Source organism: Diceros bicornis, chromosome 7 (assembly GCF_020826845.1).
Source record: "Diceros bicornis minor isolate mBicDic1 chromosome 7, mDicBic1.mat.cur, whole genome shotgun sequence".
Taxonomy (NCBI): Eukaryota; Metazoa; Chordata; class Mammalia; order Perissodactyla; family Rhinocerotidae; genus Diceros; species Diceros bicornis.
In genome coordinates, this window is record NC_080746.1 from 43,239,881 (window position 1) to 43,251,655 (window position 11,775).

General features: G+C 38.6%; 1 protein-coding gene across 1 annotated transcript; it reads left to right on the top strand.

Annotated features, from left to right (window-relative positions):
• The first annotated feature begins 561 nt into the window (after nt 1–561).
• LOC131408548 (tripartite motif-containing protein 64C-like) lies at nt 562–7,820 on the top strand. Its single transcript, XM_058545425.1, has 7 exons — nt 562–621; nt 1,981–2,395; nt 2,959–3,054; nt 3,745–3,975; nt 4,749–4,771; nt 5,733–5,830; nt 7,171–7,820. The coding sequence occupies exons 2-7, from the start codon at nt 1,985–1,987 to the stop codon at nt 7,659–7,661; spliced, it is 1,350 nt and encodes a 449-aa protein (XP_058401408.1). The 5' UTR covers nt 562–621; nt 1,981–1,984; the 3' UTR covers nt 7,662–7,820.
• The last annotated feature ends 3,955 nt before the right edge of the window (nt 7,821–11,775 follow it).

Below are 11,775 nucleotides of genomic sequence, written 5' to 3' on the forward strand. Positions count from 1 at the left end.
TATGTACCGGGGCTTTGTTGGCGGGGGAAGGAAGAAAAAAATAGGAGGAAGATTGGCAACAGATGTCAGCTTGGGGCGAATCTTGAATCTTCTCCTGCAAAAAAACAAAAATTCAAATTATTGTTCAGCTACACAGTGTGTACATACACCTACACATCCTTCTATTTAAAAAAAAAAGAATTTTAAAAATTGTGAGATCAATGTTTGTAGAATAAAAAAAATTTAATGAAATAATTGCTTCAGTTAAAATGTCTTTTTGAATAATTTGCGTGAGGTCAACTTTTTTGCATCTTAGCCCAAAACAAGTCTAAGTTTTGTTATGGTGTAGCCCTCAAGTGTTTTCTATACGCGTAAACCTAATCAGCCATTTTTATACCTTTGGGTGTAACCTAATCAGCCATTTCCTCTTCTATTTGAAGATAGTAGCCAATCTCAAGAAGGAGGTGTGGCCTTAGGTGAGTCTAATCATTTAAAAAGCACATTTGTCCAGGGACCACTTCCTCTCCAGAGTAGACTGAAGCTGCAGCTGCCAGGCTGCAGAGTGCACAGAGTTCCTGCTGACCGTGGTATAGACACCTCTTCCAGAACTTCTAGAGGTGAGACCACTCATAGTAGACTCTGGTGAGTATGGAATTTAGAGCAAATATCTCCATGCCTACTTTCTCTAAAACAATTCACCTTCTGGCCTGCTTGAGTCTTGTCCAAGAAAACAAGTAGCTTTCCTAGTAATTTAAAATGACATCAATATTTAAAATACGTGTAACTAGAACATTTGTAATGTGTTGATATTTATTATATTAAATTATTTGATTATTTTTTATTCTATTTCCTTATGTGTTAATAGATTTTTTATATCTTAAAAGATATTTCTGCAGTTTTCATGCAATTATGGAACCCAAAAAGCACTTAAAATGTTCAACATAATGTATGCATGTAATAGTCTTTATACACATCAAAAGTTAAATGTGTTGAATTAATTAGAAAACCCTTGTTGTAAAGATTCTACTTGCTATCTATTTAAAGCCTTTAGTTTGCAGACTAGATTTGAAAAATGTTCAAAATAGATCCAACCAACTAGTAAGGATTCCCAAGAATGGCATTGGTCATCATGGGGAATTATCAGAAACAAAGATGAATCGGTCATGCTCCCATTAACTGCATCTTTGGATTTTCTAGTGTAGAGAGGAAATCCCAGTATTTATTCTCCTTTTTTCTGGTTTTAATAAACAGCTGATTAATTGTTGCTTATTATCACTGTAGCTTGAGCCTTCACCAGTTCAAAATGTGAAGGTGTTCTGATGGTCTGAACTGACTCTGAAAAAATTGTTTTCCTGAACTAGAAATAACAAACAATTTTTACATTTTATTTCTCGAAAGCAGGAGTTTTATTATTAACATTGGAAGCGTAAATTCAACCATTTATATTTTCAGGAGTTCAAAGTTGAAACCAATACTGATTAAATTAAGCCAGCTTAGATTAAACCGAATCAACATTATTTGTCTTTAGAATAAAGTACATCTGTCTGTTCGGAGTCAGGCTGCACACAGACTGTTAGCATAGAGACCAAGCACGTGCACGTGTGTGTCACAGTCTTGGAGTCATGGAGAGAGAGATTGAGATTCTCTATGGGATTCTGGAAGAATCAGCTAATGAAAGAAACTCTGGAATCATCCTAACTTTTACCCTCTGTCCAAATCTTTAAGCTTGTCCAAATAATTTAGGTATGATTGATAAAATTGTTTATTTCCAACAAAAAGGGTGATGAGGACCCTCTTGTCTCATTTTATCCTTTGTATCATAGCATAAACCCAATGCGTCTGTATTCGCTGTGTCTGGGTTTGTACTGAGGGGATGTGAATAGGTAGATTAGACAGAGCTCAAGCAGGCAAGCCTTTGTCCAGAGGCTTTTTTTTTTTCTTCTTTAGGGCCCAATAATGACTTTTTCTCTCTTCTTCTTTTATTTATTTATTAATTTTTAGAAACATGGATTCAGACGCCTTGCAAACCTTCCAGAATGAACTCATCTGTTCCATCTGTTTGAACTACTTCATAGACCCCGTCACCATAGACTGTGGGCACAGCTTTTGCAGTCCCTGCTTGTGCCTCTGCTGGGAGGAAGCCCAAACTCCAATGCGCTGCCCTGAGTGCAGGGGAATATCAGAGAAGCCAGATTTCAGAACGAATATTGTACTCAAGAGGCTGGCTTCCCTTGCCAGACAGACCCGAGCCGACCAGGTCAAGAGCTCTGAGGAGCAGATGTGTGTGGCACACAGAGAAGCAAAGGGGCTCTTCTGTGAGGTTGACAAGAATCTGCTCTGCGGGTCCTGCTCTGAATCCCCAGAGCATGAGGGTCACAGCCACAGTCCAGTACAATGGGCCGCTGAGGGATACAGGGTAGGTATTGCCTCTACTCTACGGCAATTTGGAATCTAGAGGCTCCTAAATTAGAGAGAAAGCTGAGGACGATGATAATGAAGTTGATGCGAATAGAGATGGTGGAGGAGGTGATTTTTCAATGTAAATTCCAAGATATAAGTGTATCCTTTCAATGTTGTTAACCAGATTTGACACTATAATCATAGATGTGTAGAGCCTTTACCAAGGGAGGTTTCCTTAGAAACATTGCCCAAACATGCGGAATTGCTGCAATGGTGAGGCAAGTGCAATTCTGAGGCAAGCTTGACATCTTCATAGTCAGCTTATATAAAAGTCCGAATGCCAATTTCTCAGGAAATGGATTATATTATCTGTAGGGAATCCTCAACCCTCTATTATATGTTTCTGTTACCTCTGATATCCCAAATATTAGAATCAAATTAGATTAATGCAGAAACATCCAACCGTCCCATTCTAACTCAAGATTGCTGTTTTCTCAGCCACTGCCTTTTTCCATAAATAAAGGGATGAAATGTACAATATCATCATCTGTGTCGCTAAAACTCATGGTTATTTTGCAGGAGAAACTTCTAAAGAGAATGGGCTCTTTATGGAAAGTGACTCAAGAAATGCAAGATAATCTGAACGAGGAAACTACCAAAACCCAGATTTTAGAGGTAAGAATGAAAATGTTCTATTTGTTTTTATGCAGATTGACACAATGCTGGCTTAGACTTTTAGCTAAATTCAACTTAGCAGGTAAAGGGTAGTAGTTTCTCCCCAGGAAAATGTAGTGGTTTCAAAGGGTATATCAGTAACCACAAATATACGGGCAAACACAAGCTTGTGCAAAGAATGAGAGTATATCGGATATCCAGGGTGTGAAATGTATTCTTAGCCCAACTTTGCAAGTTCAGATAAACCTTCTCAGACACCGAGTGTAAGACAACATTGCGCTAAGTTTGGCTGGGAAGGAGAGGAGAAAAATAAGAGTAGTAACTAGATGAAACAGAGAGAATTTTAAGAAAATCTGTATAAAATGGTGTACACCTAAATATTTTTAAATATGTAGAAAAATCAGGCTAAAGAGCAAGAGAAAAAGAGGATTCAGGTAAAAGGAAATAATTGATGGAGCAGTACAGAGAGAGAGCCTGGGACCCCTTAGAGGGCTTGATTTAGACAGGAAAAGAGACTAGGAACATAGAGAAAGGATGGATAGAGAGGACTAGCAAATATTTAAGACACTTTGTGATGTGAGGCAGAAAGTTTACCAAGTTATTTCTTGATGATGCTAAGGAAATATGGAAGATTGAAGATTTCTGTTGAGAGTGTGGATACGTAATCCTTTTAATCCACTATCTCTGCAGGACTACGTGGCCTTAAGGAAGGTGATGATCAAAGCTCACTATCAGAAGATGCATCTATTTCTCCGTGAGGAGGAGCAACTCCAGCTGGAGACACTGGAGAAGGAAGCAAAGGAGATTTTCCAACAACTCAAGGAAAGTGAATTCAGAATGACCCAACAGAAAGAAAGCCTGAAAGAAATGTACAGAGAGCTGACTGAGATGTGCCACAAGCCTGACGTGGAGCTGCTCCAGGTGAGAAGGAAGGGTCCATCCTCAGAGACTGGAATCCTTTTCTGGACAATATTGCCATGACATTGAAATGTTACCTGCATTTACCATTCCTCTCAGCTAAATGATAACGCTCCTTGACTCCCATCATTATGTTTGTCCAACCACATATTTCCTTATATCATGGTAATCTTTGGGAGACTTTTGGCGTTTTGGTAGCAAACGTAGGACAAAATTATTTCAGTGTAATCAGGAGTACTATCCGTGCAGACACTTTATCCCAAATCAGCAAAACTCCGTGACCAGAGGAAGGTTACCCCAACTTTGTTGGGGTAATTCTCAATTTATGTTCTCCTAGTCCATTGCCACTCTCAGCTATCCCACACAAAAGCCACTTGCTGAAGACATTGAGGTTTGGCCCCTTGCCCAGGCAAGACTTGTAGAATTGGTAATCAATTTCAATGCACTCTATAGTTATTATTTTTTTTATATGTTTCTCTGTTTTGCTTTAATTGTTATCATAATTGGTCAGATCTCTCCTTGGGAATAAGACTGGGTAATGAGTGACACTGGAAACCTAGATCTTGTTGCGTCACTACACAGCCTCTTCCTGACCTCCCTGTTTCCTCAGTGCACTCTGTTTTAGTTTAGGCTCTGTTATTAAGATAGCCTCTGATGGTTCCTTAGAGGAGAATAAGAAAAAATACAGTATTAAACAAGAAAACAAGAATACTAGAGAAGATGCAAAAGGTCAGAACTCTGATGATTAACAGTATCTTTTTTTTTTTTCCTTGCAGGACTTGGGAAATGTACTGGAAAGGTGAGTTTACACCAACGATTTCTGATTTCTGAGCAAGTCGTTCTCTCATTGATGAAATGAAGATATGTTTTGAGCTATTAACGGCATCCTCTGTGGCTATTTTCTATTTTGTTTCAAAAGACGCCCCGAGGCCTTCTGATTCTTGGTCTCAAAGCTTCCTTCTTATGTGGCTGAATTCAAATATACCTAAAACCATCTGACATTCTGGGCTTTGTTTCACCCACTCTCCCCCTCCACCCCCCATCTTCTCTAGCCTCATCACAAATAAACCTTACTGAAGGGATTTTTCTAAGGTATCACAGAGGAGGCACCTACCCTAGAGAGCTGTAAGGTGAAAAAGACAGGAAAGAAAGAGATGCTCTAAGAATGGGAAGAGGAGGATGTGATTTTGTTCCCAGAAGCAGCAATGACCCAGCCTGTTCCATCACAGCATGCCCCTGCTGTAGGCTGGACCTCAGAGGGAGTGGCTTCCTGGTGCCCAGTGGGAAGTCAGGCCCTCAGGACCAGGGCTGCCAGGCTAGAGTTGGATTCTGTTGCTTGGTAGAAAAGAGCAAAGCTGTCTGGCTCAGTGGACTCTTCCCTATTAGACACTGAGTGTATCATCAGTGACTACTGGTGGACTGAAGTCCCAAAGGCTTTGCCTGAATTTTCTGCTCTCTATAAGATACCCAGGATCTTTGCATTACCTGAAGTGGAGCAGAGGGAGGGCATGATCCTCAATAGTTTTAGAAACGGAATAATATCTGAGAAGAATGCGAAGCTGGAATTTGATATAATTTAAATTTAGAAAAAAGTAAGGTAACGTTTCTTATATCCCCAAGACTGTAGAATATAATGCATACCCAATTAACCAAAAATGGGAGAATTCTGATCAAATACCTTGGATTAAAACCTGCTTCTTTTGTAATGGTTGTGTGATTAACCTCTGCCCTGGAAGTGTAACTGATGTCATTGTTTGCAGGAGCGAATTGGTGCAGACGCAAAAGCCTCAGCCAGTGAACCCGGAGCTCACTTCACGGCGCATCACTGGACTCCTAGACATGCTGAACAGCTTCAGAGGTGAGAGTCAGCTCTTTACAATCAGGCTTCAATTTCTTTAGTGGTTCTTGGGAATGAGACTTTTTCCATTTTAATTTTTTTTCCTGACTTGGTGGTAGGACAAGACTTTCCATTTTTCTCCCTGTAGAGTCATATTGCAATGATCAAGACTGAACTTTGCAACTTATAGTTTACTGAAAATGCAAAGTAAGATACGTATTTTCAGTTACATCTGACACAGGGTGAGCAAGAGAAGGGCAATCATGTTGGTCATGCAGTTTTGACGAGACAGAGTATTTTGTTCTCAGAGCAGCAATAAATAGTGTATGTTTATTCAGTTTACTCCACTTTTGAAAGATTAAATTTGGCATTGGTGGCTTTTAATTTGCTCTAGATTACAAGTACATTTATCACGCGTTGTACAAAGAATATTTAGTATTTATAAAATCAGAAAGTTTTGACAAAAAAGACTAAAATTGCCAAAGCAGAAAAATTTTAATGCTATTAGAGAGATCTCAAAACAACTGAAAGGCAACGGGTTTGTGAACGTGGCCCAACCATATTAGGCCCATAGTAGAGAGTAGGTCCAGACAGCAGAGGGCTGAAATCAGGACAGACTGAATCCGGGGTCTCAACGGACAATGTAAAGCCAGAACAGTCTTTCCAGAAGCTTCTAAACTATGCATATGTGGATTTCCATCAAATTTTTTTTTTTAATTTTTATTTATTTTATTTTTTCCCCCAAAGCCCCAGTAGATAGTTGTATGTCATAGTTGCACAGCCTTCCAGCTGCTGTATGTGGGATGCGGCCTCATTGTGGCCAGAGAAGCGGTGCGTCTGTGTGCACCGAGATCGGAACCCCGGGCACCAGCAGCGCAGCGCGCGCACTTAACCGCTAAGCCACGGGCCGGCCCCTCCATCAAATTTTTTGACATTTGAAAATGTAACAGGTACAGCTTGTATCCCAATAAATACTCACATAACAGCCAAGTGCTATCTATTTGTTAAGTAGTGTTAAAGACAAACAACACAAGAAAAGTTTTCTAGGGTAAGGAAAAGTTTTAGGGATGTCCTGAAATAAACTATCCATGGATTGACATGAAATCACTGCTTTAAACAGTTCATGATATGTTTGGATTTTTATTTATTTTTTTCTTTTTCTGTATGATTTGAAGGAGTTTTGTGTGCCCTAGCGGCAGTAATAACTCTTGCTCTTCACAGATAAGGCAGTCTGAACTCTCATTTCTCTCTTTATTTTTAATTTTCTTGGCGGAGGGGCAAATACTTATTGGGTAGAGAGGCGCTGCCCCTCAGGACACGGAAATCTCATTCACTGACCTGGTTTTTGCCTCTTTCTGCAGTGGATGACGTTCTGAGTCAGGAAAGGACCAGTCACTATATGAGCCTTTCTGAGAACGTTACAAGTGCGATATTTGGAGAAGGCCATCACGGCGTTTCCAGAGAGTCCCAGGGAGCGGCAAGTTTTGCAGTGTGGGGAGCTCAGGCCTTCACCTCCGGCAAGCATTACTGGGAGGTGGATGTGACACACTCCTCAAGCTGGATTCTGGGAGTCTGTAAAGATTCCTTGACCGGCGATACGGATGTTGTTGATGCTGAGGAAGCATTTCTGCTATTTTCTTTGAAGACGAACAATCGTTACGGTCTCTCTACCAACTCCCCGCTCTTAATTCAGTACGTGAAAAGGCCTCTGGGTAGGATTGGAGTATTTCTGGATTATGACAGTGGCACTGTGAGCTTCTATGACGTTTGCAAAGGTTCCCTCATATATAGTTTCCCTCCTGCCTCCTTCTCTTCCCCTCTGAAGCCTTTCCTTTGCTTTGGTTCCCCATGAAAAGTCAGATTTCATGACCATTTATCTCATGAACTTCCATGTGTTAGGAAACTCCTGTACTCGAGCCTTTTTGTGTGAGGCAACCTGAGCGTCTAGAGCACATTGTAACGTAAGGGAACATAGTTATTGTATGTTTATGAAATGACATGACCATGATGAATGTATAAAATTTGTTTATTAAATTTTCATTTAATAAAAATTGTTTATTATGGAGCATTTCCTAGAATACAATGAATGGCTGTTTCTTCTTTTTTCAATAGCAGGTTTATTAAGATAAAAGTTACATACCATAAAAGTCACTTCTTTAAAGTTTCTAGTTCAGGGGTTTTTAGTAATGTCCAAAGAGTTGTGCATATATCATAACAAAATCCAGTATATTTCCATCACCCCAAAAAGAAACCAATACCCATTAACATTTACTCCTCATTCACCCTCCACCATCCCCAGTCAACCCATAATCTACTTGCAGTCTTTATGGATTTCTCTATTGTGTATATATCATGTAAATGGAATCACACAATGTGTGACTTTTTTGTATCTGTTTTTTTTTTCACTTAAAGTAATGTTCATCCACATTGTAAGCAATGTATTTGACTTGCATGTTTGAATCAGATATTACGGCAGAAGAATGAAGTGGTACATATCTCAGCTTAGTTAAGTGAAAGGAATGGTGCTTAGTTTTCTCTTCAAGTCTGACCTAGTTGGGTAGATCCAAGTGTCTGACAGACTTTATTGTTTCTCTATACCCTAGTCATTCATCACATCTCAGCTCAAACAACAGCTTTTCATGGAACTCCTCCCTGACTCCACAGACCAGGGTAGTTCCTGTGATTACACATTCTCTGAGCATATTATACTATCTTATCATAATATTCAACAAACTTTCAACAAATTGGTAGATACTTATTACTACTAGACTTAAAATTCTAAGAGAGTAAGGACTGTATTTGTTTTATTTACTACTATATTCCCACTATCCAATGCAGTACTTAGAACATAATACACAATAAATATAAGGTGAACGAGTGAATAAGTAAATAAATGTAAGAGTTAATATAAACAATTATTCCAATGTTGATAAAGTTTCCCAAAATGTACCTAACATAATAAGACAGAAAATACTAATAGATAATGTCAACAAAAGACAAGAAATAGATTGCTTTCCAAATTCACAGCCCGAGAAAATGTCATTATTTTTAGGTTTAAAATAACTACCGCATGATTTTATTTTATAGCATTGATTTTGAGATTTCCCTAGGAAGGCAAAGATGGATGATGAAGACCCTACATAAAACGATAGGAAAACAGAAAACAGGACTTCAAATGACGGAGACTGTCGGAAAATTTATACTGACATATATATTAAATCACTTACAATGCATAAGGTGGTATAAACCTCCTTAAGCAGTGGAACGAACAAAATCAATTTAAATTTGAAAGAATAATTCAGATGATAGAGAATACAGAATTCTATAATACAATGTGATACTTATGTCTCCTAAAAAATTCTTAAAAAAGGAAAAATACTTCAGGATATAGTCATGGGATAAATGATGACTGAAATGTGAAGAAATTGCATAATCTGTGACGTGCTCAATCCCATGAAGCTGAGGGTTCGTTTCTCATAGGTACTGAGTGCGGGGGAAAAATCCCTCATGGAACCAGTTAGGGCACAGGCTAATCTCTAACGAAGACTCCCAAATTTAAATGAGTTGGAAGAGGTGTTTCTTTCATGTCTGTCCAGATATGGGAGGTGGTCAAGAGGAAGACTGACATCTTCAGCAACTGGCTTTTATCTATGTGTGTATGAAATTCCAATTTGTTGCCATGTCTCATCCAGCAGGAAAGCCGAAAAAATAGCCAGGGCAAGGGGACCTGACTTTAAGGAAATGACTTGGTGTTCTGTACAGCACTTCTGTTCCTTTCCTATTGGTTCAAGCGTAGGCATAGGGCACACCAAGCTAAGAGATATATCTAGGAATTCTGGATACACAGGAAAAGAAGATTTTTTTTTTTTTTTTGCGTCAGAAGAAAAACATGAAATGACTGGCACAATAGAAGAAACCCCAAGAGGTTGTGTTCAATGAAAAATGAGAGCCTCAACAAAAGAGACGGTGTTTCTCAAGGTTAGGTCTAGTCTCAGTATTCAAGAATGAGTAAACTCTGCTTTTCATTATTGGCAAGGTGCCAAAGGTTTACCATTAGGCCTGGCTAACTGTGAGTCATGAGGCAAGGAGCATCTTAATTGTCTTCTAGTCTCTTAAATAGATGACTAAGATGGAAATGATTCTCCAGATTTTGAAAATACTCATCAGAAATGTTCCACCATCCTTTCACTCTCGATTCTGCTACTACTACCACCCAGATTCTGTAGTTAACTTTCTCTCTCCTCTTGCCACATATTTCATGCAGCACTTTATTGACTAACAGAGAACATTTTTCCCTGGCTTCTTTCTGACTTTCTGCCTCTCTCCAAGTGATCTCACATTGAATAATTTTTTCCTTCGGGTCTTCAGTCCAGCACTCCTTTCCTATTTTTTGCCTATGGTTCCTGAGCTTGTCTACTGATGCTAAAATTTTTCTAAGTAACAGCAAATACACTCTAAGTTTAATAATTTTATTGTTTCTTATTTTTCAAAGAAAATTTCATAGCTAACATTCTTCTTATTTACCTTCGATTTGCTTGTATATACAGGCAGAATTAGCTACTTTAAGGACGTTCAGCATTTGCCTTTGATTTTGGAAGATGGGGAGAATTTGTGTTTCTATTTGATAAATTTCTTGCCATTACATCGAGTATCTTATTCTAATAATACCCCTGGAGATATTTATTGCATTCGCTCTCTCCATTTTTCATGTTTGATTACTTATATTGGAATCAGTATTACCTGGGACTTAATTATAATTTAAATAATATTAAGATGAGGCTACTAGAAACCGTCTCCATCATTACATTCAAAACTTGAGACTTCCCTGGTTCTCATCCCTAAAATAAGTTATTTATTCATTTACCTCGTCACTTTTTTTGTATTGCAAGAATTTTTATTCTTTCATAGAACAAAAAGTAAAAATTGACATGAAAGACAACCTGGAAAGAAAATGATATTACAAAATGGAGATACATATCCTTGACACACACTTCCTCTATTTCTGTGCCAGGATTAGGAGACATGTAGAAAGGTCATTTTGTTCTTGGATTCAAGATTGGGACAGAGATCAGATTGTTTTTGCTGAACTAAGAGAATTCTAATGAAACATCTTGGTTGGGAGGCTTGGTCAAAAAGTGTGATATAGCTTTTTTTCTTTAAAATTGTAATTGTGTAATTGTATCTTCTATAATTAACAGATGAGTTGGTGCTGCTACTCATGCCCAGGCTAGATACATCAGGCAGAGCTTGCTCTCTTGTTCCTATATTTCTGGAAAAGAGAATGACAATTACAAGTTGGCTCTAAGAAAAACTTCTTTTGTATGTATGTGGGGGATTCTGATCTTTGAGATTATAATTCTGTAGACTTGACCGCTTTTCCCTCCCAGTGGTGGGTATCATTCTGGAACCTAATTGGTCCAAACACTTACATTACCTGAGATTTTAAGAAACATGAAGTTCATAGAAGCCATAAAACTTTGTGCTTTAACATCTGCAGGGGTTCAAGGACCGTATTGTTCTGGAGTTCAGGCATTCCCCTGCAGCAGGCATCACTGGGCGGAGCATGTGTGAGACTTTTAGCATTGGGTTGTAGTAGTCTGTTGATAGGTCTGGACAAGGAATCATGTCAATCCGGGTGATTCTGAGGAAGGCTCTCTGCTTTGTTATGTGAAGGAGGATAGTCATTACAGTCTCCAGACAAGCTCCTGACTATTATTCAATCACATGCAAATACCTCAGAGTAACTTAAGGATGCTCCTGGGTTATGAATCTTCAGCTGCCTCTTTCTCCATACTGCTCAATGTTTTCTCATAAATTTGTTTCTTATCTACTTCTTTTCTGAAACAATCAGACTCTTATTTTTCACTCATAAACTACAATGAGGGCCAAATTTAAGTATCATGGCAAAGTTTCAAATAAACTTTTTTGGAACTAGCACAGAAAATGAATAGTTAACTCACAGGTAC